Source organism: Peromyscus californicus, unplaced genomic scaffold, assembly GCF_007827085.1.
Source record: "Peromyscus californicus insignis strain IS unplaced genomic scaffold, ASM782708v3 Scaffold_6__1_contigs__length_162567912, whole genome shotgun sequence".
NCBI lineage: Eukaryota > Metazoa > Chordata > Mammalia > Rodentia > Cricetidae > Peromyscus > Peromyscus californicus.
Genome location: NW_026294584.1, coordinates 162,214,090 through 162,240,529, shown reverse-complemented (window position 1 = coordinate 162,240,529; position 26,440 = coordinate 162,214,090). Strand labels below are relative to the sequence as shown.

Here is a 26,440-nt window from a genome sequence, read left to right as displayed (position 1 = left end):
AAATAGCTTAGATTAAACTTCGAATTCACAATAGGAATTTTGTTTGTTTGTTTGTTTGTTTGTTTGTTTGTTTTTTCGAGACAGGGTTTCTCTGTGTAGCTTTGTGCCTTTCCTGGATCTCACTCCGTAGACCAGGCTGGCCTCAAACTCACAAAGATCCACCTGCCTCTGCCTCCTGAGTGCTGGGATTAAAGGTGTGCACCACCACCACCCGGCAGGATTTTTTTTAGATAAGATCTTGTTAGTGATCTTCCTGCCTCAGTCTCTTGAATACTGGAATTAAAAGCATGTCTCACCATATTTTGTTTCATATTAGGACTTGGAGCATAAAGAATCAAAGCTATTTTATTAGCCATTGATTTCTATGTTTATTTTTTAAATATAGTATTGAAAGGATAAGTTTTATAATATGTAAATTATGTCTTAATATATATTTCTACTAATTAATTTATTATTTACAACATGAAGTTTCACTGTATTGCCAAGACTGGCCCCAAATTCCTGAGTTCAAATGATCCTCCCACATGATACTCCTATATTCCATTAAGCCCAAATAAATCCTGTTATTGTAAAAAATTGTTAAATCATACTTCTATGTTTTGAGGGGTATGATGTCATGTTTTCATAATGTATACTTCTAGTCCTTTAATTATAGGACTAAAACAAGCTATTTAACATACCTACTACCTTATACAGTTATCCTGCTTTATTCGTCCTCCAAAACACATGTATTAAAAGCTTGGTTTCCAACCTATATCAGTACTGAGAGGGTATAGAATCTTCAAAAAGAGGGGCTTAGTAGGAGGAAGTTAGATTATTGCAACAGGCCCTTGAAGAGTACTGGAACTCTGGCTTCCTTTTCCCCTCTTTTACTTCCTGGATTTCATGGAGTGAACAGCTCTATTCCTCCATATGTCTCACCATATTTTGTTTATGGTGATTTTTAACACAAAGACTCAAAGCTATTTTATTAGCTGTCCATTTCTATGTTTCTTTCTTAAATAAAGTGTTTAAGAAAACATGATGCTCTGCCCCAATACAAGCCCCAAAGTGATGGAACTAAGCAATTGTGATCTTAAACTCTTAAAACAAAACCCAAAATATACCTCTCCACCATACAAGTTTTTTGATCTTAGGTTTTTGTCACAGCCATTTAAAATTTTACAACACATTACATTAATATAGTCACCACATTGCACGAGGTTTCCATATATTTAATTCTACAGTATAACTGAAATTTTGTTTGTCTTCCCTTTCCCCATTAACCATCCCTGGTAACTCAGCCTCTGTCAATCACCATCTTTTAATACTCTATACATAAATGAGATGACACATTACTTATTTTACTGTGCCTGATTTAACTTAGCATATCCTTTACATTGACCAGTATTGTTCTAAATGATACAATTTCATTATGTTTTAAGATTAAATATTATTCCCTCACATATAGATATCACACTTTGTGGTGATATTTTTTGTACCCTAATAAAATTGGCCTGAAGAGCAGAGAACAGAACAAGCTACTAAATTAAACATAGAGGCCAGACAGTGGTGGCACACACCTTTAATCCTAGCACTTGGAAGGCAGAGTCCGTCTGGATCTCTATGAGCTCAAAGCCACCCTGAACTATATGAAATTGACTCAGTCTAGGAGAGAAAACAGAGCTAGGCAGTGGTGGCATATACCTTTAATCCCAGTACTTGGGAATCACATGCCTATAATCCCAGCACTAGGAAGGAAGTAATATGGCTGGGTGGAAAAGGGTATATAAGGTGTGAGGAGACAGGAAGTAAGTACTTCCTCTCTTTCAACTGAGAGCTCTTTTGGCTGAGGGAAGCCCTCTTTCAGCTGAGGACTCAGACATTCAGTGAGAGGATTCGTGGAGTTGGCAAGGTGAGGCATGGCAGTGGTTTGTTCCTTTGTCTCTCTGATCATTCAGCATTTACCTCAATATCTGACTCTGGGTTTTTTTATTAAGACCATTTAGGAATTTGTGCAACTTCTGGCACCCAACATGGAATTCGTGCAACAACACTTTCTCTGTGTGTGTGGTTGTATGTCTGTCTCTCTGCTAGTTTGTTTTGAGACAGGGTCTCACTTCGTAGCCTAAGCTGGATTTGACCTCCCTATACAGATCAGTTTAGCCTTGAACTTATGATTCCTCTGCCTCAGCCTCCTCCAGGGTACTAGAGTTAAAAAAGTTTACCACCACACCTGGCCCATACATTGATCCTGTACACCAGGACAGGAGACATGTCTCAGTGTTGTGGGATATTTGTACACTGATTGAAGATGTATTTGCTGTGATTGGTGTAATAAAAAGTTGAATGGCCAATAGCTAGACTGGAAGTATAAGCAGGATTTCTGGGGAAAGAAAAGAAGAAGAACAGGAATCTAGGTGTGCAGGAGACACAAAGAGGAAACAGGATGTACAAGATGGAAGAGAGGTAACACCACATGATAGAATGTAAATTAAATATAAATGGGTTAATTTAAGTTATAAGAGCTAGTTAGGAACAATCTAAGCTATAAGCCAAGCTTTCATTAAATATTTCATAATTAATTTCATAATTAATAAGAAGTCTCTGTGTCATTGTTTGGGAGCTGGAGGCCTCCTAAAGAAAAGTTAAACTACAATGAGGGGCTCAAATATCCACATAGGGCCCGAGAAAGCAGTCTCTTGGGTGGGCTCAGCGTACAGAGGCATGGCTCTTTTAAAGATGTCCCACTGTACAGCTGAGCACTTGAGCAACCAATAATGGGTACAAACTCCTGCTTCAGGTAGATACAACAAATTTCCAGAGATGGGTGAATAAATGCAGCTAGGCTGTCATGGAACCAAGGGAGGCAGAGCAAGCTGCCAGTGAGCCACATGCTAAGTAAGCCACGTGGCTATAGACTAGCACTTTAAGAATTGATTCACATGGTCAGTGGAGGCTGCAGATGAGGGGGAAAAAAATCCAGGTCCAGGTTAACAAAACCTCTTAACAGATTACAGTGTGTTTAAAAATGTACTTAGATGCTAAATAAAGAAAAAGAAAATGGGTATAGACAGTCATTAAAAAAATAAATAGTTTAAAAATAATAAAGTCTTTAAAGAAAGAGTAAAGTAATATAAAAAAAATAAGCCATGTAAGGATGGGAAATACAGAGGAAATCTGAATCCTGCTGTGGGATGGTCTGTATGTCAAATGTGTTGCTCTGATTGGTCAATAAATAAAACACTGATTGGCCAGTGGCCAGGCAGGAAGTATAGGTGGGACTAACAGAGAGGAGAATGGAGAGAACAGGAAGGCGGAGGGAGACACTGCTAGCCACAACCATGACAAGCAGCTTGTGAAGATGCCGGTAAGCCACGAGCCAAGTGGCAAGGTATAGATTTATAGAAATGGATTAATTTAAGATTAAGTACTACATAGCTAGAAGCCTGAGCCATTAGGCCAAACAGTTTAAATAATATAAGTGTCTGTGTGTTTATTTTATAAGTGGGCTGTCGGACTGCCGGGGCTTGGTGGGACCCAGAGAGAAAACTCTCCAGATACAGGATCCTGTATGGTGCTTTGCTGACTTTGAATTTTTAAATGCTAATGTACAAAAAAAATGCTGTTGAGATACATGGATTATAGAAACTGCTAAATTAAACAAACCTATATATTTTGGGGGAGAAATTATGCCTTTGTTTGTACAGGAAACAAAAAGCTATGGTTCTCTTCAAAATTAACAAAGATCAGATTTGCTTGGGGGAGACCTCCTGAAAATCTTAGCTACAGATAAAGAAAGAAAGAAAGAAAGAAAGAAAGAAAGAAAGAAAGAAAGAAAGAAAGAAAGAAAGAAAGAAAGAAAGACTATATAGAACAGGTGACATATATGCTGATCTCTCTACATGGAACAGCTCTGAGACTGGATGAAACATGATAAATCATGTTGGCTACAGAATCCTCATGACTTATTACTACATGCCATCCTTTCATGTGGCATGGCTAGAGGTTTGGTTATACAGTCCAAATGGACTTATAAAGTTGAAATATGCCTTTTATCTGCTCAAACACAGAACAAAAAATCATCTTTAGCTGACTTGTGCACACTGCATATTCCATACTTGTGTTAATACAAGTATATATGCTATCTTTATAAGTTTCTGTGTTTTCAGAAAAAAAATGATCAGACACCAATAAAGACAAGTAACAAGTACACACACACACACACACACACACACACACACACACACACACACACACCATGAATCCAACATGCTCCACCATGCCCAGTGATTGCTGTTAACTACAGTCATCATACTATACTGTAAATCTCTCTAAACTTAATCCTCTTAGCCATCAGAGTTTCATAATCAGAAGGAAGAAAATCTATGGGACATTTTGGGTCATCACTGCTACTGAGGAGATATAACTGACATTTAATGGACTGAAATCAGAAGTGCTAAGTCTCTTGTACCTTGTGATTTAGGCTCAGACAGTGAGGAATTCACTCATCCCAAAGTACAACTGACACTGTTTAAAATCACTCTCTTGGAGAGAACATATTTGTCCTCCATCATTCTTTGTATTAAATTACTAATCATTTTTAGTCATTTGCACTTATCCAACTTAAATATATTTAAAGATAAATGTGAGAATTGTTCTGAGCTTCCCCCAACAGATGAGCTAACTAAAATTACTGAGCTTTTTTATTCATTAAAACCCCTCTTACACTCTGCAATAACAAAAATGAAGAAACAAAGAGGCTCAATGCACAAACTTTATTCTAAAGCCCTCAGCATTATACTTTAAGAAAAAACAATATTTAATTTGTAGGAAAATTTATATTAATGTTTAACTATCTAAAATTTTTTCAAAAAATGTTTTCTATCAACTTCATTGTTTTGATAGAAAGCAAGCAATAAGATATAGAAAAGTATTAGCCACACAGAACTGGACTTCGTGATCATATTAAAATCTACATGAAGTTCATTTTCTTCCAATGGCCATACTCTTCAATCTTGATTCAAATTAAACATTGCAAAAACAAATTTTCTTTTAGCAGCCACAAGCAATGAGCATGTAAAATACTGGCTATATTAACTCTTGATGTATTAGAAGCAAATTTTCTTTTTTTTGGGGGGGGGGTGGTTTCGAGACAGGGTTTCTCTGTGTAGCTTTGCACCTTTCCTGGAACTCACTTTGTAGACCAAGCCAGCCTCGAACTCACAGAGATCCGCCTGCCTCTGCCTCCCCAGTGCTGGGATTAAAGGCGTGTGCCACTGCCGCCCGGCAGAAGCAAATTTTCTAACAAAGTAACTTCATTGACTCTCTAGCCTCCTATTTATTTATGCTATTTTTCAGCCACTATTTCTGTGCTGGCAGAATTATGTTTTCTATAAAAATAAGTCATTTACAGAGTGTTAGCAACTTTTAATTACTAGTGATACACAAAGAACCATGGGGGGATGAGACTGAGATTGAAGATCAAGCCTCAAATTTAATCACCTACTAAGTTTATTAAACCAGATTCCTGGCTCTGTAAATCTACTTGAGCCAAATATATAGTGTGAATAACCCTTGAAGCAAAGGTGATGCTGCCATTGAGCAGACAGCATTTCCATTGGCATTTGATTAAGGTGTATTGGGAAGGCAAAGATCTAAATTAAGAAAACCACAGCATGGTTAGATAAGGTTGAAGACACAGACTCTTCACAGGACTTTTGCTTGGAAGATATTAAAATTTTAAGGACTCATTTATGTTGGAACACTTTGTTTTCATATTTACATTTGTTTTGTATTTATAAACATATGGAATCTTGGCTATTTTCTATTTAGGAAGTCCTTTGTGTCTTTAAAGCTAAGAATGTTCCTAGGGAATGCAATCATTAACCTAAAAGCTGTATTTTCTGTCATTTTACTTTTATATAATATTTTGAATTCTTTTATCATTCAGAAATATATGAATGATTTTTCTTTTCATAGACCACACTGCAATCTAATTCGTAAGTTGAAAATTTTCCTTTCTTATGATGCTGCAGATTGAATTCAGGATCCAGTACTTGCAAGTTCTCTACTACTGAGCTATTCCCAACTCATTTCTCAAGTGATGCAAATGAGAAACCTCTTTTCAACATTCCTTCTGTCATGTCTTTCTAAAATATCATACTTCTAAATTGTCTAGCTGAAGAATCAATATGTGAAAAAATTAATCAGGAAGAAAAATCTGAGAACCAGAAGTCCTATAGCACACTGCATACCATCAACATGGAATTCATTCTTGTAGATTTAAATGAAGCTCTTACCTGCATGAGCTGCTGCTTCAGTTTCTGAATTTCTGAAATGTTCAGTTCACTGAATAAATCAGACACGGGGTGTAGGGATTCTCCTTTCCTTGATGTGGGAGTACGATAGTCTCCATTCAGTTTCCCAAGAGGCCCATGGATATGCCCATTCATCTTGTCATCATTGTTTGGCTCACTCCCATCCTCAGCAAACTTGAGCCCATCTACTGAGATGCTGATGTGGTTATCACTAAGGTTGATGTACTGGGACAGCTCCTTCCTCAGGTTGTTTTTTTGTTCTCTTTCATTTTTTAGTGTCTCAAGGGCTTCTTCCAACTGATGCTCTGCAATCTCTTTTAGTCGAATGGCATCTTCCAGCTGGCTATTCAGTAGCACTGTTTCTTCTTCAAATCGCTTAATTTCATGCTTTAAGCCTTCATATTCAACCTAAATTAGGTTAAAAAAGATTCATAAAACTAAAATTTGGGCCTTACAAAAATTTCCATTAAACACTCTAATGGACTTAATCATTTAAGTATAAACAGTCTACAAAATAAATAATAAAAAGTACATACTATATTCTTATGGTACACAAAAGTTACACAGATATAAACACATACACTCATACACATATCTATATATACAACTAGCTATATTTTAAAAATAAAAAATATATAATCTAACATCTAGCCTGCTCATGAAAAGGTATCTACTATACTAGGACATTTTTTAGGATCTAGTGGACAAAAGGATACATTATTTATTAGGATCTATTGTTTTTCTAATAAACAACAATAAAATATTTTGGTAACATTTTTTCAAATTTTTGAATATGTAACACCCAAGAAAAAACTTTTTACTACCAATGTTTTACTTCATTAAAAAAAACACAGTTTTAATATACACACAAACATTTGTTTAAAAGATCACAATAAGACCAAAATTTCAATAAAACATCATTGAGAATAAGATAAAAAATGCCAAAAAATTAACCCCAAATAATGAGTATCTATACTGTTAGTGATGTAATATTCTTTTGAATTATAATAGGGAGTCTGCTCAAACAACCTTTGGTCATAGGAACTATAGATGACAGTGTCTCTGAGCTAGTATGCCTTCCTGGAGATTCTTCCATGGTACTAACCATATGCCACCTTTTAAAAACATGTTATCTGGGGCACACATGGTGCTATATGTCTTTAATCCCAGAACTCTGGAGGCAGGTACAAGTAGATATCTGTGAGTTTGAGGCCAGCATGGACTACATAGTAAGTTTCCAGGCCAGTCAGGGTTACATATTGAGCCCCTGTCTCAATAAAAAAAAAATAAGTACCTTTTTATTCTCCTAGATATCCCTTAGTATATCAATGCTCCTCCACAATGTTTAAAACCAAATTCTGCTCTTCAATAAGCATTTGCTTAATAGATAACTACTTTGAAAAAAAAAACTAGAACAAGTACTAAACATTATCTTACTAGATACTAATATAAACTGTACATTTAGTTTTATATTTATTTGTATTTTTATTGTTTAAATTGAATCAGGGATCATAGACCATTATTGCTTTCATATATATTTTACTTCTCTACCCTTTTCATAACCTTAATGCAATTTTTTTATTGTAAAAATGTTGAGGTACCAGTTTAGTTCAGATGTAGATTTGGCTGAAATAAACAAGACCTAATTGAAAATGCCTTAGTTAAGATAGAAGGACTTTACCCTGTGTAACAGAATGGGAATGGATAGCCAAGGCAAGCTTGGAATCTCAGCTCCATGAGATCCTCTGTGAACCAGGCCTCTCTCTTGCTACATAACCTCCTACTACAGTCCACACAATCCAGGAGGACTTTGCCATCTTGACTGTGTCCCCAGTGGAATGAAGGAAAGGATATATCCTCTCCCTTTAAGGACCCCTCAAAGTTGCCCACATTGTTTTTCCTCATATACATATAACATTTTGCTGTAAAGAAAGTGAAAAATGTAATCTCTAGTAGGATCAGACTTGTACAGTTGAAAATTGTAAATAAAATGGAAGAAGGGAACAACAGCATTCAGTGTTATAGAAGGTCACTAGACTAATGGCACATGGAACACACTATGGACGATTCATGAATAAAAGCTGTTTCTAAGAGTATTAGTTACATATGGGGATGAGGAGAGTATTAATTCTTTAAAGAATGTTAACCACCCTACAGTTTGGTACATGGTTGATGGACCTGACTGAGTGATTATAACAGATTTAAACTAGAATAGACCTAGACCTTGTTTTTGAGCAAGCCCCTCTGAAAGAATTTGAACTTTTAGTTCACCTTTGCTGAATTACTGGCACGAATAATTGATTTATAAGTGAATTATCATATTACAGACTCAAGAATACAACTAGCAATAATTGTAAAAACTCAAAATGCAAACCAGTTAGGAAAACAAAACCATCTATTGTGGTTTGAATGTGAAATATTTATGAGATTGAACACTTAGTCACCAGCTGGTGGTGCTGTTTGGAAAGGTTATGGAACCTTTGGGAGATAGGATCTCACTGGAAAACGTCAGTTACTAAGGAGAGAACTTAAGGCTTTATAACCTGGCCAGATTCATGTTCTTGCCTCTGTACCTTTTCTATCTGCAACCATGCCTTTCCTATCATGAGGGACTGTTACCTCCAAGCACCAAAAGACAAAATGAAACTTTTCTCCAGTAAGTTGCCTTTTTCATAGTATTTTAATCACAGCAATAAGAAAATAGCTAAGACAGAAATTGGTACCAAGAAGTAAAATCATTGTTGTGATAAACCTGACCATGAGGTTCTTAAGCATTAGGAACTGGTTTGTGGGAGAATGTGGAAGAATTTGGGACTTTGGGCTAGAAAAGCTCTGGAATAGTGAAAAACAAAGTTTGATGGGTTGTTCTGGTAGGATTTTGGAAAGTCAAATAAAGAGAGAAATGCAGATAATGGTGGGTTGGCGAATGATAGTTCAGAGGAAAACAAGGAATCTATGCAGGATGTCATTCATGTGATATTTTAGCTGAATTAAAATATAATGGACTCGCCGGGCGGTGGTGGCGCACGCCTTTAGTCCCAGCACTCGGGAGGCAGAGCCAGGAGGATCTCTGTGAGTTCGAGGCCAGCCTGGTCTACAGAGCGAGATCCAGGAGAGGCGCAAAGCTACACAGAGAAAGCCTGTCTCGAAAAACCAAAAAAAAATATATATATATAATGGACTCATGTGCTTTGTTTGTGAATATCCAGGCAGGACACAATTCTACATGTTTAATGGTTATTACTATTTTTATGTAGGTCTTTGGTGATAAAGAGTAATAATTGGGGTAGAAGGGTATTAAAAATATGTCTCTTTCAAAAGAAGAAAGCCTAAGCTCCGATGTCCATGTGATTTCCAGTTCCTGGTAAGCAATTACCTAGGGAAATATTTACCTAGGTTGAGTACATAGAATCTGATAACTGTGATATGAGCAAACCAGGCTCCAGCTCAAGGTGGCAGCAGAACTTACTAGTGACTGGTTTTGCGGGCATGAGAGATAAGAAAGGATCATGAAGTCTTCTTCCACAGTTTCAAAGACTTTTGAGAACAGGCAGCATGTGGCATGGGTAAAGTTCCTGAAAGTAGGCCCTGGGAATCCATTGTGTGAAGCTGTGAAAGTGAATCCTAAGTTGTAGTGAAGACACAAAATATTGGAGATACCAGAATCATGAGACATCTGCCAAGGAAAGCTGTAGGTGTGGTATGAAGCCTACCTAAGACAAAGGCTATATGTACTGCAGAGGGCAGAGCTGGAGGAACGGGGCCCAGCCACTTTCATCACAAGCCCCAGATGGCAGACATGAAGCTGTAGGATTTAGTTAGACTAAATATATTTTGCATCAAGAAATGCCCATGATCCTAGAGAGGCTAGAAGCAGAATGTTGTGGTTTGAATGTGAAATGTCCCCTGTAGGCTCATATATTTGAATATATGACTTCACCTAGTGGTGCTGTTTGGGAAGGTGGTGGAAATTTTAGGAAGTAGAGTCTTGCTGGTGGAAGTTGGTAACTGAAGGTAGGCCTTGAGGACTTATAGCCCAGGTCCACTACCTGATCACTTCTCTGTTTCCCATGTAATATGACCATCCAACTTCTTGTTGCTGTTGCCATGCCTTTCCTGCTTGCTACCTGCATTCCCCACCATGACGGACTATCTCCCCAGCAACTGTAAACCAAAATAGATCCTTTCTCCCAAAGTTTTTTTGCCAGGGTGTTTTATTACAGCAACAAAAAGGAACTAAGACACCATCCAAGCCTCGTTACAGGAAGAAAACGTAAATTACAATGGACTTTTATAATAAGGTTACAGCTAAAAAAGAAATCAAGTATTTAAAATGAAAGGAAAAGACAGACAGGAGGAGGAGAGATGAAAGAAAGGGGAAGAAAACAAAGAAAAAGAAAGGAAGGAAAGGGAGGAGAGGAGAGATAAAAGAGATGAAAGAGGAAAGGGGCAGAGAGGAGAAAAAGGAAGGGGAGGGGAGGGAGGGAAGGAAAGGGGGAAGGGAAGGGAAGGGGACAGAGAAGGGAAGGGGGAAGGGGAGGAGACAGGAGAAGAGGGGAGGAAAGGAAAAGAAGGAGGACAGGAGGGAAGGGAAGGGAAGGGAAAAGAGAAGGGAAGGGGGAAGAGGAAGGGGAGGAAGGCATACAAGTTTTTATAGGAAGATGTGGTTGATATATTGTATACCCCAATAAATTTATCTGGGGGTCAGTGAACAGAACAGCCACTATATTAAACATAGGTTTAGGCAGTGGCAGCACACGCCTTTAATCCTAGCATTCTGGAGGCAGAGATCCGTCCGGATCTCTGTGAGTTCAAGGCCACACTGGAAACAGCCAGGCATGGTGACTCACACCTTTAATCCCAGGAAGTGATGGCAGGAAGAAGAAAGGTATATAAGGTTTGAAAACCAGAAACTAGAGTTTTTTTAAGCTTTTAGACTTTTGAGCAGCAGTTCAGCTGAGATCCATTTGGGTGAGGACTCAGAGGCTTCCAGTCTGAGGAAACAGGATCAGCTGAGGAAGTGGCGAGGTGAGGTTATCTGTGGCTTGTTCTGCTTCTCTGATCTTCCAGCACTCACCTTAATACCTGACTCTGGGTTTGTTTTTATTAATAAGACCTTTTAAGATTCATTCTACAGGAAGATCTTAAGGATGCTATATAAAACAAGTTAGTACACCCAACAACAACAAGAAGTTGCTAAGTTAAATTTATTATAATACATCTGACTTACTACTAAAACAAATTAGCATTCTTCTTACTTAATAACACTGCACCGTAAACTATACTACTTACATTTCTTTCTTATAAATTTTAGCCGACATAGGAAGATTGAGAAATTCCAGTGAACAAATTAAAGGAGTATAAAAAGATCTGACAAGTTATTTCTTAAGAAATAAAGTATAGGGCTGACGAGATGGCTCAGCAGTTAAAGAGCACATGCTGCTCTTCCAGAGCACATGATCTCAATTGTCAGCACCCATGTCAGGTGTCTCACAAGAACCTCTAACCCAGGCTCCAGGGAGATTCAAAGCCTGTAGCCCCCACAAGCACCTGCACCCCTGTTTGTGCTCATACACATGCATAAAAGAGTAAAACTAAGTATTTTGGGAAAAAAAAAGGAATAAAGGGAAGAGTGAACCTCATTTATTAGAAAATGTAGACCCATCTGTGGTATAACTTTTTAAGAAAATCTTCTTAAGCCTCACCTGGTTCTGTTTTAATGTGGACACTAGTTTCTGTAACGTAATATTTTCTTCTTCCAGTTCTGTATAGTCCTGAAGGAGTCTGGTCTCCCGGAATTTATATTCTCGGATTTCATCTTTCATTCGTATTCTCTGTAGCTCCACCATCTCATTGTTCTGAAACAACAATATAAACAATCAGTATAAAACTTCCTTATTCTAGGTTTTAGAAAATGTAGGGGAAAAATACTTGTTAAATAACATAAAAGATTTCCTAGAATTAAATTGGTACTGCCTTTTTAGATGACAATTTAATTATATCTAGCAAAATTTCTAAGCACAAATACCTGACCCTAGGCACAAGCAATTTGACATTTAAAAATCATCCTTAAACATATTTTCAAATTAATAAACAAAAAGCTAAGAAAATTCATGTTTATTCACACAAAGAATGGGAAATAGACTAAATTTTTGCTATTTGGAGTCACACTGAAATAAATTATTTTACTCTTGAATTATAAAATTATTTAAAATGATGAGAAATACAATCAGAGGGAACTTTAATGTGTTAAAATGGAAATATAGCTACAATGTATTATTAAATATAAAAATAAGCTGTAGACTAGTATGCACAGTAGGATCTCATAAGTGTTAAAAATAAGGGAGTGGGCTAGAGAGATGGCTCAGTGGCTAAGAGCACTTGCTGTTCTTGTAGAGGACCTGGATTGGATTCCCAGGGCCACATGGCAGTTTACAACCATCTGTAACTCTAGTTCAGCATATTCCATACCTTCTTCCACTTCCACAGGCACCAGACATGCATTCAGTGCACTAACATACATATAGAGAAAATACTTACACACATAAAATTATGTTTTTTATATATATAATATTTGGTTTTTCAAGACAGGGTTTCTCTGTGTAGTTTTGGTGCCTGTCCTGGATCTCACTCTGTAGACCAGGCTGGCCTTGAACTCACAGAGATCTGCCTGGCTCTGCCTCCAGAGTGCTGAGATTAAAGACATGTGCCACTGCCGCCCAGCAAAAATAATAATTTTTAAAGTAAAGATCTCTATTTAAATAAATAAATAAGGGTGACTTTGTATTGTAGTGCACATCTGGATTTCCTGAACTTGGAATGTAGAGGAAGGAGGATTGGGGGTTCATGGATAGCTTGGGTTATATAAGACTCTCTCTCAAAAAACAAAACAATAAAAATGAATAAAATTAAAGAAATGTATACATGTGTACATGCATACATGAACAAACTTCACTTTTATGTTATAAATATATTTGTGAAAATTCTCTCCAAATTTGTCAATAGTGGTTATTTGGCAGGGGTAGTGTTAGGCAGATCACCACAATAAACAGAGGGCCTATTACTTTAATTTTATAACCTATGGATAACCACAAGCAGGCCCTACATAAAATTCTCCATTGTTTAAAAACCCTTATTGGTAACCTCTACTCCATGTATATTTATACTGTACTCCCTTTCTACTCTGTAGAAAAAACGCACTAACTACTGAACCATGCTAATTTATGACTGATATGACTTATCGCTCTTAAGTATGAATACAGGTAATGATTGAGGGAGAAACACATCTTTTTGTTCATAGCTTGGGAGATAAACAGGAAATGTTATATTAAAACTACCCATTTTTTTCTTCTAGGCCTCTCAGAACCTTTAAAATGCCAATATACATTGAGCTTGTGTATATTAACACTCTGTTAGAGCAAAATACAATATGCACCATTTCCTAAATGTATTTGACTATAAGACCTTTATCTTTTTCAAGGAATATTTTAAATAATTTATACACTGAATCATTGGAAACAAGAGTATTACATAGGCAGAGAAGCACAACTTCCAGCTACTGAGGCCCTAAACACAGGGAGCTGACAAGAACTCACCTTGCCCTCATACAGCCCAGGGGTCAGAGGTAGCCAAATTATTATCACACCTCACAGGTCAATATTAATTAGTCCTACAAATGACACATGATACATATCAACCAGGCCAACTCTTCTGTGAAATTCTTCATCTGAACATTTTTCTAAAAGTATACTCTGGACTTTCCAAGCACTTGTCTCCCAGCCCAAACCTCAGGGCAAATAGTCTTTCAATCTAACTTGGTAATGCAAAGGAACCTTTACTTATTCCCTGGTGGTGTAGCACCTCCCTGCCCATCCTCCTAAGTAACCCTAAAAAAATATAAATAAGTAAAAATAAAAGCAACAACAACAAAAATTTTGCCTTTTGGGGAGTGGGATGGTGTTGGTGAGACATTGAGGCTTAACTTCAGACTTCTGCCATGATGTTGGTGTTGTGAAGAATTCCCGGAAAGAAGCTGTGTCTGCAAAGACTGGCTGGTTAAAACTGCACTGATGTTGAGAGTTCGGAATGTTGCTGGTCCAGAGGCTAACTACCTTATCTTGGGCTACCGTCAAGACCAACAGTAGACTCATCCATCTGTAGAGTGGTAGAACTAACATCCTATGACTAATAGATTTTTTAAAAAAGGAAAAAAAAAACCTTTTGAAATCTATTAACTTAGCAGACCACTTGCTTTCACCATCCCAAAAGCTAAGAATGTCATCAGACATCATTTGAAGCCTACAGAAAAGCTTCCTCCATCTTGCTATAACTACCTCTCTGATGTCCCCACCAATGTATTTTAAATATGTCTTGATTTATAACTTTCTTTGGTCTGTAAAATTATAAAACTTCATAAAACCACTTCCATGTTGGAACATGGAATTTGGGATAACCTAAGTCTATGTTCCCAGGCCACAGTCATTCACAATGGCTCCAGAATAAACTATCTCTTATTCCCTTTAAGATGAGAGCTGTGTTTAGTACTTCAAAAATTTTTGATGCCAAAATGTGGGACTCTGAAAATGATCCATTTTTTCACCAGAGGAAGGACCTGAGTGAAAGCCATCTCCCTGCCTGGAACCGTTGAGTCTGAGCTCCTTGGTGTTATTTCCTCAGGTGGGTGGTTAGTGAGTGCTTTCTGCGGCTCATGGGCCTCTCCTGCTTTGGTCAACAGTCCACTTGTTTATTCTGAGCTAGTAAATTAAGGATCCCAATAGAACATAAACCTTTTTAGTTTACTTTCAAAGTTCTTGGTTTAAGGTATCTAGTTCATTTGTTTGCTTTGAAAGCAGCTTGGTTTAGAAACTTAGTTTGGTTTGGCTTGCTTGCTTTCAGATCTCTAAAGGCATTTTGGATTTTGCTAAAAATTGGAACTTTAAACGCTGTTTGTTTTCTCATTTTTTGTTTGTTTGTTTGTTTGGCTTGGCTTTCTTTGTCTTTGAAATATTTTGATTTATTATCTTTTGGGCTTTGTCTCCTGACACTCCTCCTCAACTTAAAATTTGGGGAAACCTTTATCTGTGTTATCAGGCCATGGCCACTCAAAATGGCTCCAGAATAAATGATCTTTTATTCCCTTTAAGGTGACAGCTGTGGTTTTGTGTGTGTGTGTGTGTGTGTGTGTGTGTGTGTATGAGGTTAATAAACCTCTTGCCTGGCCGGGCGGTGGTGGCGCACGCCTTTAGTCCCAGCACTCGGGAGGCAGAGCCAGGCGGATCTCTGTGAGTTCGAGGCCAGCCTGGACTACCAAGTGAGTTCCAGGAAAGGCGCAAAGCTACACAGAGAAACCCTGTCTCGAAAAACCAAAAAAAAAAAAAAAAAACCCTCTTGCCTAAAGTGACTTAATAGCTTAGCACCCCTTCTCTCCCTCTTTCTTTCTCTCTCACCCTCCCTCTCCTTCTTCCTCCTCTCCTGGACCTCCTTAAAAACGTAGTAGATGAAGTAAATCACAAAGCAAACCAACGGTTATTTAAATAATGGCATAAAATTAAAAAGTAAAAGACTAAGTAAAATGCATGTGGGAGCCCATAGAGGCTCTCTGTTAAGGCCTTGCTCAAGGTCAGAGAGTCTGAGCTTGCTTTGCCCAGGAGGGCTGCATAATGGGATGATTTGACCATGGACGTGGTTACCAAGTGTTCTGAAGGGTCTACACTTGGCTGAACATTATGCTTTGATCTTGCAAGGGCTTTTGCCTCTCCTCTCGGCATTGTTTAAAAAACCCTTTTGAATAAAGTCTCAAGGCGGCTAGGTATTGACCCAGGGGCCTCCCAAAGCTATCCTGTGTCTCTGTCTTTCACCTTGTCACTATCTTTCTTTCTATCATTTCCTCATTCCTCTCTCCTCCACCCAAGAACCCTTCAAAAGGTCAGGGGTGGTCCTCAACAGACTCCGCCTCAAATGTAAGAAGGTTAGACAAGATAATCACGTCCTGTGAAGGAGTTCAGGACATGCCATGTTCACATCTTGATTATTTTAAGCTGAAAGCACTGGAGGGAACAGCAGATACAGGAAGGGCGTCCTGCCCTTCCCTTTCAACCTGAAGCTGGCCAGAAGAGAAAAGTGCTGTCTTTCTATATAGGAGAAGAACACTCTTATCATCAGAGACAGAAATCATGCTGAAATAGATTTATACAAACAAACTTACTAAGGTAAGTCTGATTTCCTACTGCCTTCTCCCAACAATTTACTAGGTTAAAACCTCAGCATAGGCAGAGGCAGAAGGGGCTCTGTGAGTTTGAGGCCAGCCTGGTCTACACAGCAAGTTCCAAGCCTGCCAGGAATACATAGTATGAGCCAAAAAAACAAAACTAACAACAAAAAAAGTTAAGACTGGAATATTTAGGTATTGTTAGTCTTCTATATTTAAAATACTAGAGAATCTTTATATTGTTTTTTTTTCAATATCTGGCTATAAAAATCATTGGCTCCCATGTTCTATTTTAGAAAATATTCATGAAAAGCAATTGATTTAATTTTGGAGCAGTTGATAAAAAAATTCTTTCCTATAGACAACTGAAACAAAGATTTCTTTTTTAATTATTTCTTTTATTTTTTGAGGTTATAATATAATGGCATCATTTTCCCCTTCCCTTTTCTCCATCCAAACCCTCCCATATAGCCTTCCTTGTTATCCTTCAAACTCACAGCCTCTTTTTCATTAATTGTTGTTACACACACACACACACACACACACACACACACACACACACACACCCCCTAAATATGTAAATACAACATGCTCAGTATGTACAATGTTACTTGTGTGTGTGTGTTTTCAGGACTGACTATATGGTACTGGATAACGAATTGGTAGGCTCTTTTCTGGGGAAGACTATTTCTTCCATCCTCAGCTTCTGAAATTTCCAGGAGACATAGCCTCACAGCAAATTCCCTGATCCTCTGACTCTTAAAACCTTCCCTGCCTCCTCTTCTGAAATGATCCCTGAGCCTTAGGTGCAGGAGTTGTATTGTAGATGTACCCAATTTCTTAAGCTACTTTTATCAAAGATGTTAACAGTAGCAGTTTGAAACAAAAAGGCTGAACCTGTCTTCCAAACTAGTTTATTAAGAACACATGGGCATTGATAACTTAAAAAACAAATCAGACCATTTAGAGATGAATCAAGAATGGAAGGGCTAATTCACAAGGATGACCCCAGCTAAGACTCCTAGCAATAGTAGAGAGGGTACCTGAACTGGCCTTCTCCTATAATCCTATATAATCTCCTATAATCTCCTATAATCAATTATAATCCTATAATTGGTGATTACCCTGATTGTCAACAGAGCACCTTCATCCAGTAACTGATGGAAGCAGATGCAAAGATCCACAGCCAAGCATTAAGCTTCAGGAGTCCAGTTGACAAGAAGGAGGAGGGATTGTATGAGTAAGAGGGATCAAGATCATGGTGGAGAAACCCACAGAGACACCTGACCTGAGCTAATGGGAGCTCACAGACCCTGGACCAAGAGCTAGGGAGTCTGCATGGGACAGACATAGGCCCTCTGCATGTGGATGACAGTTGTATATATTGGTCTGTTTGTGTGGCCTCTAGCAGTGGGATCAGAACCTGTCCCTGGCACATGAGCTAGCTTTTTGGAACCTATTTCCCCATGCAGGCATGCCTCTCCCAGTCTTGATGCAGTAGGAGGAGGTTGGTCCTGTCTTAACAAGATATGGCATGCTTTGTTGACTCCCATAGGAGGCCTGACCCTTTCTGAACAGAGAAGGAGTGGACAGGGGGGATAGGTGGGAGGGGGGGAGGGAACAGGAAGAGAGGAGGGAGGAGAAATTGTGGTTGGTATGTAAAATAAATGAAAAATTTTAATAAAGAATGGAAGGGCTACCAAAATAACTGAAACATAAAAAAAATAACACTTGTAAACTTTACACATATTATTATATGCTGAGAGCTAATATTGGTTAGTATATCAAAAAGGGAATTTATGTGCGCAATCTACATTCCTAGAAGTGGTTAGGTAAGAAGTTAGTAAATACACTGTTAGGAGTTCTTGGAAGCACACAAGAAAATCATTGTAGGAACCAGCTATATATATATATACAAAAGCTAAAATATCACCAAGCCTTCTTAAGCCATGACTTGACCTTTGGAAAAGTCCTTGACTTTTCCAAGTAGAGTAGCTTTTGTGATAGTAGCTGGGTTCCATTACATTTTCCTGCAGCCTGCAGCAATATGGTAATAACTAAATGGTGTATCCTTGGTGTCAGAGTAGATACAAAGAACAATAAAACAGGACAGAAATGGGCAGAAGAGAGCTCAAAGAAAGCAGACCAGAATATAAAGTCACAACAGAATAAATCTTAAATATATCTAATAAATGTAGGTGGAAATTTCTGTTCTGCCAACAACTCCCAAATACCCAGCAGTCACTTCCCAAATTACCATACAGAAGCTTATATTAATTGTAACTGCTCAGCTATTAGCTCAGGCTTATTCCTGACTAGCTCTTACACTTAAATTAACCCATAAGTCTTATCTATGTTTAGTCACGTAGCTTGGTACCTTTTCTCAGTTTGGCATTCTGTTCTTGCTTCCTCTGCATCTGACTGGTGTCCTTTGTGACTCAGCCTTTCTCTTCCCAGAATTCTCTTTGTCTGTTTATCCTGCCTATACTTCCTGCCTGGCTATTGGACAATCAGTGTTTTATTAAACCAATTCTAGTGACAAATCTTTACAGTGTACAAGAACATTATCCCACAACAAATAAATGTGCACAAATGTCATTGAAATAATAACATAATAATTAATGTTACCTCTGTAATTGTAACTGTTCCAAGTGCTTCACATTGAGCATTTATTCAATACTCATAACAGTCCTGTAAAGTAGGTGCTGCCATTAGTCCCATATGCCAGATAACAATACTGAGGTTCAAGAGGATAAACCATCTGCCTGAGGTTATTCAGTTAATATGTGATGATTAATGTTAATATGGAGGTGAGCAAACTTATAAAATTTGTACTAAGCTTCTCATTTCAATCATCTGTAAAGTTTTAAGTAAGAAATTTATAAACAAGTTGTACTTAATACATTATTCTTAGTTAGTATGAAATGGTATGTTTCTAGCTTCAATAAAATTTCCTGATAATACAATTTAAGATAAATTATGGCACCCTAGGCCAAGAATTGAGCAAATAAGATTGGTTTTAGTTTGCAACTTGGTAGAATGTATTCAAGAAAATTCAAGTCTAACAGTAATTAAAGCAGGACATCAACATTCTTTTATTGCCAAGACTCCTAGTTGAATTCAGCTTCTATAAAGATTGTGGTCCCTTTTTTGTACTATAACAGGATGCCTGGGACTAGGTACTTTATAAAGAAAAGGAATTTATTCCTTACAGTTCTAGAAGCTACAAAATCCAAGCTCACGACATTAGCATTTGGTGAGGGCCTGTGAATGCATCATCTCACGGTGGGTGTTAGGTAGGTATTACATGCAAGTTTTTGTGTCTCTTACTGAAATAAAGCAACTTAATCCATATAAGGGCTTCCACCCTCAAAATCTCATTTAACCATAATTATTTCTCCAACAGCATTCAACATACAAATGTGAGAATGAAATTTCCAACATCTGAACCTTAGGAGAACCCATTCAAACCACAGTAATAACCCTGAACTCTACTCAGTTGGGACTGGAGTGCTGTGGGATGTTCTGTATGGCAAATGTGTTGCTCTGATTGGTCAATAGATAAAACACTGATTGGCCATTGGCTAGGCAGGAGATGTGGGCGGGACAGGGAGGAGAATGAAGCTGGGAAGTGGAAGGCTGAGAAAGAGACACTACCAGCTGAAGATACCGGTAAGCCACGAGCCATGTGGCAAGGTATAGATTTATAGAAATGGATTAATTTAAGCTGTAAGAACAGTTAGCAAGAAGCCTGCCACGGCCATACAGTTTGTACCCAGTATAAGTCTCTGTGTTTACTTGGTCGGGTCTGAATGGCTGTGGGACTGGCGGGTGACAGAGATTTGTCCTGACTGTGGGCCAGGCAGGAAAACTCCAGCTACAAATGGCGCCCAACGTGGGGCAAGAGTTTCCACCTAAAAACTGAGAAAAAAAGATTCTAAAATGGAGCTAAAAACAGTTCCTAATTGTCTCTCTCAAATGAGCAGCAGCGGCTGGTTTGAGCTACTTGTGGGTTCCTGGTGTGCATGCTCGACATGCTGTATGGCAGAAATAAGGCCTCTGCAAGTGGCACATTAAGCTGCATGGTGGATTTAGACTTTGCTAATACAAAACAAAACAAAACAAAAAAAAAAAGGTTTCTGGCCGGGCGGTGGTGGCGCACGCCTTTAATCCCAGCACTCGGGAGGCAGAGCCAGGCGGATCTCTGTGAGTTCGAGGCCAGCCTGGACTACCAAGTGAGTTCCAGGAAAGGCGCAAAGCTACACAGAGAAACCCTGTCTCGAAAAAAAAAAAAAAAAAAAAAAAAAAAAAAAAAAAAAAAAAAAAAAAAAGGTTTCTGGACTACACGCTGCTTGGATAAAAGCATAGACCCACGATAGCTCCCAGAGCTGGTGGTAAACGTAGCCATGTTGGGAAGCTGAGGTGGGAGGAGCCAGCAGTCACAGCTGCTGCAGTTTAAAGCAAGAGATTCACAATAAGACAGATTCAGATGTAATAGTTTACAATGTGTGTAAAATATACGTAGGCTTTAAAGAGACAAAAAAGATGATATATAGAGTTATAGAAACAAATACATAGTTTTAAAAAATAAAGTCTTTAAAGAGACAGTAAAGGTAGTATAAAAAATAAGCCACGTAAAAATGGATATTACACAGAGAATCTGCATTGTGTTGTCTTTGGGACTTTTAACTGCAGAAAAACATTTGATTGTAAAAGCTGTTGAGTTATGCCAATATGTATATTTTAAAGGTACCTTGACTTCAAAATTTGGATATAAGGATATGTTACTTTGGAAAGGAGACTCTGCTTTTGTTTCCACAGAAAGCCAGAGGCTATGGATTTGTTCCAGATTAAGACACATCAGGTTTGACCAGCCAAGACCCCCTGAAAGGTCTCCGATGACACCATGGCCCAGATGATCCAACATCCAGAATGGTTTGAAGGCAACTGGCTCAGATGATACAGCCTCACGGACTACTCCATGATCCTAAAATTTTCTTTGTGTCCCCATAAGATACATCGCCCCCCTCCAGCAGGAAGTAGTAAGAGAAGCTACGCCCAAATTCCCAAATTGTATGTAATTTTACTTTGTTAAGGTTAAAACCTTCCTTTTGGAAAAAAAAAGGGGGAAGTGCTGTGGAATGTTCTGTATGGCAAATGTGTTGCTAATTAGTTAATAAATAAAACACTGATTGGCCATTGGCTAGGCAGGAAGTGTAGGCGGGACAAGGAGGAGAATAAAGCTGGGAAGTGGAAGGCTGAGAGAGAGAGACGCTGCCAGCCGCCACGATGAGAAACAGAATGTGAAGATACCGGTAAGCCACGAGCCATGTGGCAAGGTATAGATTTATAGAAATGGATTAATTTAAGCTGTAAGAACAGTTAGCAAGAAGCCTGCCACGGCCATACAGTTTGTACCCAGTATAAGTCTCTGTGTTTACTTGGTCGGGTCTGAATGGCTGTGGGACTGGCGGGTGACAGAGATTTGTCCTGACTGTGGGCCAGGCAGGAAAACTCCAGCTACAGCCAGCGACTATGATGAGAAACAGCATGTGAAGATGCCAGTGGGCCCCGAGCCACGTGGCAAGGTGTAGATTAATGGAAATGAATTGATTTGAGCTGTAGGAACAGTTGGCAGGAGGCCTGCCACGGCCATACAGTTTGTGAGCAATATAGGTCTCTGTGTTTGCTTGGTTGGGTCTGAGGACTGTGGGCCAGGCAGGAAAACTCTAGCTACACTGGAGTACAATAAAGAATTGATCAATTGGTTGTTAATAGAGAATTGATCAACTTCAAGGCCATCTAAGATGTGCGTTAGCATAAAAAAAATGATCTAAAGCCAGGCCTAGTGATATATACCTATAATTAACAGCAATTAAAAGGCCAAAACATGAATATTCTAAGTTCCAGGACAACCTGACCTATGTAGTAAGTTCAAAGTCTGCTTAGGTTGAATACTGAGGCCCTGTCTCCAAATAACTTATCTTGAGCTGGGGAAATAAATGGTATATAGCTGGCATTTCATACAGAGACCCATTATGTTATAACCTTAGAGGACACAAGCCATGTGTGTTTTGCTCTGAATGAGACACCTACCCTGGAGGGAGCAGCCCATGGCGACAGAAGTGCCTTCTAGTGTTAAAATTAATTATAGATGCAATTATGCTCTTCCCACAAACCATATTACAGTGTTTACTTTTGTGACAACTAGGAAAGCTTAGGTGGAAATATCCAAAAGGATGCTTAAAGAGATAGGTTTCAAAATGTCTCATTGGCAAGTACTGCCAGTGAAAGACTGATTCAAACATGATGCAACTGTATTTTATCCCATGAGCAGTGTAATAAAGAAAGACATTGCCTTACAAATGATGTCTCTAGTACTATCTGGCACAGCATTTGCACAGAATAGAAAGATCATTGAAAGATCATTCTTGAAGGAGACTTTGCAGTAAATTAAAATACAGCAGTGTTCCATTTCTCTTTGCCACAGACAGACTGGAAAGTTGTAGTTACATATGACTCTTGGCACGTACACATCAAAAGCATTTGCCAACTCAATGGTATTTCTCTCAATCTGAAGCTTAATAGTGGATTTGCCCATCACAATAAGAGAGTAGTAACTCTGTCTGACCTTGGAGTGACTCATTGCCCTTCTATGCTGACTGGTCCAGGCAGAAAGAGTAATGCAAACTGAATTGGGTAAATGACAATGAGATGGATATCACCAGCTCTACTACTTTCATTCTGTCAACTTTAAGCATATCTTTGCTGTTTGTCTAATAGACATTATAGACTGAGATATGAAAAATAACTGGTTGGTAACCAAAGTTATATATTTACTACCTTTTATTCTTCCTATTTCACTTTCTTATTGGTATAGAACATGCAGTTATAAAGGAAGAGATGGTAGTGACATAACCCTGTGGTAGGCTAAATAACAGTCCCAAGTGTACAGATCTCAATCCCTAGAACCTGTGACTGCTGCCTTATATGGTGAGACAAACTCTGCCAATGTGATTAAGTTCAGAAATTAAGATGGAATGTAATTCTGGGTAAGCTGGATAAAGCCTAAGTGCAATCAGATTGCCACATTAAAAAGAAGGCAGACACAAAGAGGAGAGGAAGTGAGACACTGAAAACAGATGCCATGCTACTGGCTCAGAAAGATGTAAGGAGGGCCACATGCCAATGAGTACAAAGAAGCCTGCTCTGGGATCTGGAAAAGAACATGTGCATGTTCCTGTCACCTCCAGAGGGGGTTTGTCTGTGACACCTTGACTTTAACCCAGTAACTCATAGACTTCTGTACTCCACAACTATAAGGAAATCAGTTTTCATTGTTTTAAACCACAATATATTGTAGTTTCTCAGTAATGCAGCCATATAAAATTAATACATCTTCCAAGGATGAGGGTGCAAAAATTGATCCTTGGAGAAGAGAAGGAATCTTACAAACCGGGCAGTAGTAGCTTTAATCCCAGCACTCGGGAGGCATTAGCAAGTGGATTTCTGTGAGTTCGAGGCCAGCCTGTTCTACAGAGTTCCAGGACAACCAGGGCTACAAACAGAGAAGCCCTGTCTTGAAAAATTAAAAAAGAATATTACATATTACAATGGTTTATGGTCTTCTCAAGCTATATCTCAGTGTTTAATTTTGTGACAATTAGGAAAAGTTAGAAGAAAAGAGCACAAAAAAAAGACATATTACAAAAAAATTAAAAAGAAATAGTTGTTAAGCTTACAATGACAAGCATATTTTTATTACTTGCAAGGCCCAGCTTCATTATCATGAATTTCTAGGGACAAGAGGTGAGTTGCTCTCCCAATAAGCTCTCTTGCAGTGTACATTCACACTACTGAAACAGCTATCCAGAATAACTATCTGGCTTCTACTTTGTACAGGTTGCAAATCTCTACCTCATTTTAAACACACACTCTTTTGTGTCTATATTAAAACAAGAATAATTTGCCTAGAAATAATGTCAATTGCCGGGTAGTGGTGGCACACATGCCTTTAATCCCAGCACTCAGGAGGCAGAGGCAGGCAGATCTCTGTGAGTCTGAAGCCGGCCTGGTCTACAAAGCGAGTTCCAGGACAGGCACCAAAACAACATGGAGAAACCCTGTCTCGAAAAACCAACAACAACAAAAAAAAAAAAAAAAAAAAAGAAAGAAAGAAAAGAAAAAGAAAAAAAGAAATGTCTATTATTATGCATATTTCAAAACAGTTGTAAAGTTACACAGTATATCAAAAGAGAGGAAATATATTTGGCATAGATTTCTACAATCTGATACTCTTGTTTATATTTTGAAGTGTTTGTGTACTATGAAAGCCTCAAAAAGATGCTTAGTTACAATTTTGTTTTTCAAAAAATTTTGTTTAGTAAAATTAAACTGTATCAGAAAACTATTAAGTCTTTTAATGTTACTGTACAAATGATGATATAAAGCAAAGTAGACAAGTATAACACCATTCTTATGAAGTCCTCTATATCCTACTTCAATTCAAATTCAAAGTTTGGGCCTAATAACACATGAAGCATGAGTCATATCTTCACTGACTAAGCATTAAAAAGAGTAGCTTGAAGCTGGGCATGGTGACTAATGCCTTAATCCCAGGACTCAGGAGGCAGAGCTCTGTGCGTTCCAGGAAAGCCTGGAGTAGTTGTGTTTTTTATGGAGACTTATTCTTACTTATGAATGCCTGGCCTTAGCTTGGCTTGTTTCTAACCAGCTTTTTTAACTTAAATTATCCCATTTCTCTTTAACTATGTTTTGCCTCTGGGATTTTTACCTTTCTTTATTCTATATATCTTTCTTTCCTTCTTACTCTGTAGCTGGCTGGGTGGCTGCCCCTGGCACTCCTCTCCTTCTCCTTTTCTCACTCTCACTCTTCCCTAGATTTCTCCTCCTATTTATTCTTTCTGTCTATCAGCCCCACCTATTTCTCTCTCCTGACTACCTATTGGTCATTTATCTCTTTACTAGACCAACCAGGTATTTTAGACAGGCAAAGTAACACAGATTTACAGAGTTCAACAAATGAAACATAAAAGAATGCAACACATCTTTGCATCATTAAACAAATATTCCACAGCATAAACAAATGTAACACATCTTAAACTAATATTCTACAACAGCCTGGTCTATGTAGTGAGTTCCAGAACAGCCAGGGCTACATAGAACCTGTCTCAAATAAAACAAAATAAAAAGTATAGTTTAATTATATATATATATATATATATATATATATAATTAAGATAAAACTCACTACATTGCTCAAATATAAGCTTCCTGTAACTTTAAGAAATTAAATCTTAAATAGATTCATTTGATTGTATCTTTGATTGTCAGAGTGAGGCATAAATTCCCACAGGAAAATTAAATGGTTGAACAGAATCTGAGTCAAGATAGACTTTCCAACCAGGATAGTCTACATAAATATAGGTCAAGACATGGAAAAAAAATTTAATTGTTCACTAAGCATTCCATCTGAAATGCTGACTGCATTACTTCTCCATTTGCCCAAGCTGCATAGGGAACAAAACCTGAGCTCAAGGTGAAAGAAAAATATTTAAAATCAAGGTACTATTTTTAGTCTAAGAATCAGTATGTGCAAAACAGATTGAGCATGTATCCTTATTCTTGTATTGTAAGAGGTGGGAATGCTGTAGGATGGTCTTTCTGTATGCTGTAAACATATATTGCTACCATTGGTTAATAAAGAAGCTGCTTTGGCCTATGACAAGACAGGTTATAGCCAGGCAGGAAATCCAAGCAAAGACACAGGGAGAAGAAAGATGGAGTTGGGGCAGATGCTGCAAGCTGCCAGGGGAACAAGATGTAATGGAACATAGGTAAAGCCATGAGACACATGATTAATAGAAATGGGTTAATTTGAGATGAAAGAGCTATTTAATAATAAGCCTGAGCC

General features: G+C 38.1%; 1 protein-coding gene across 8 annotated transcripts in view; it reads right to left on the bottom strand.

Annotated features, from left to right (window-relative positions):
• Bicd1 (BICD cargo adaptor 1) overlaps window positions 1-26,440 on the bottom strand; it is a 197,231-nt gene that overhangs the window by 54,624 nt on the left and 116,167 nt on the right. For all 8 annotated transcript variants that reach the window (XM_052722029.1, XM_052722031.1, XM_052722032.1 and 5 more), the window contains exons 3-4: window positions 12,005-12,157; window positions 6,282-6,707 (exon numbers count right to left, since the gene is read on the bottom strand). In XM_052722029.1, the coding sequence (XP_052577989.1) occupies window positions 6,282-6,707; window positions 12,005-12,157 (579 nt within the window). The remainder of the gene's footprint in view (window positions 1-6,281; window positions 6,708-12,004; window positions 12,158-26,440) is intronic.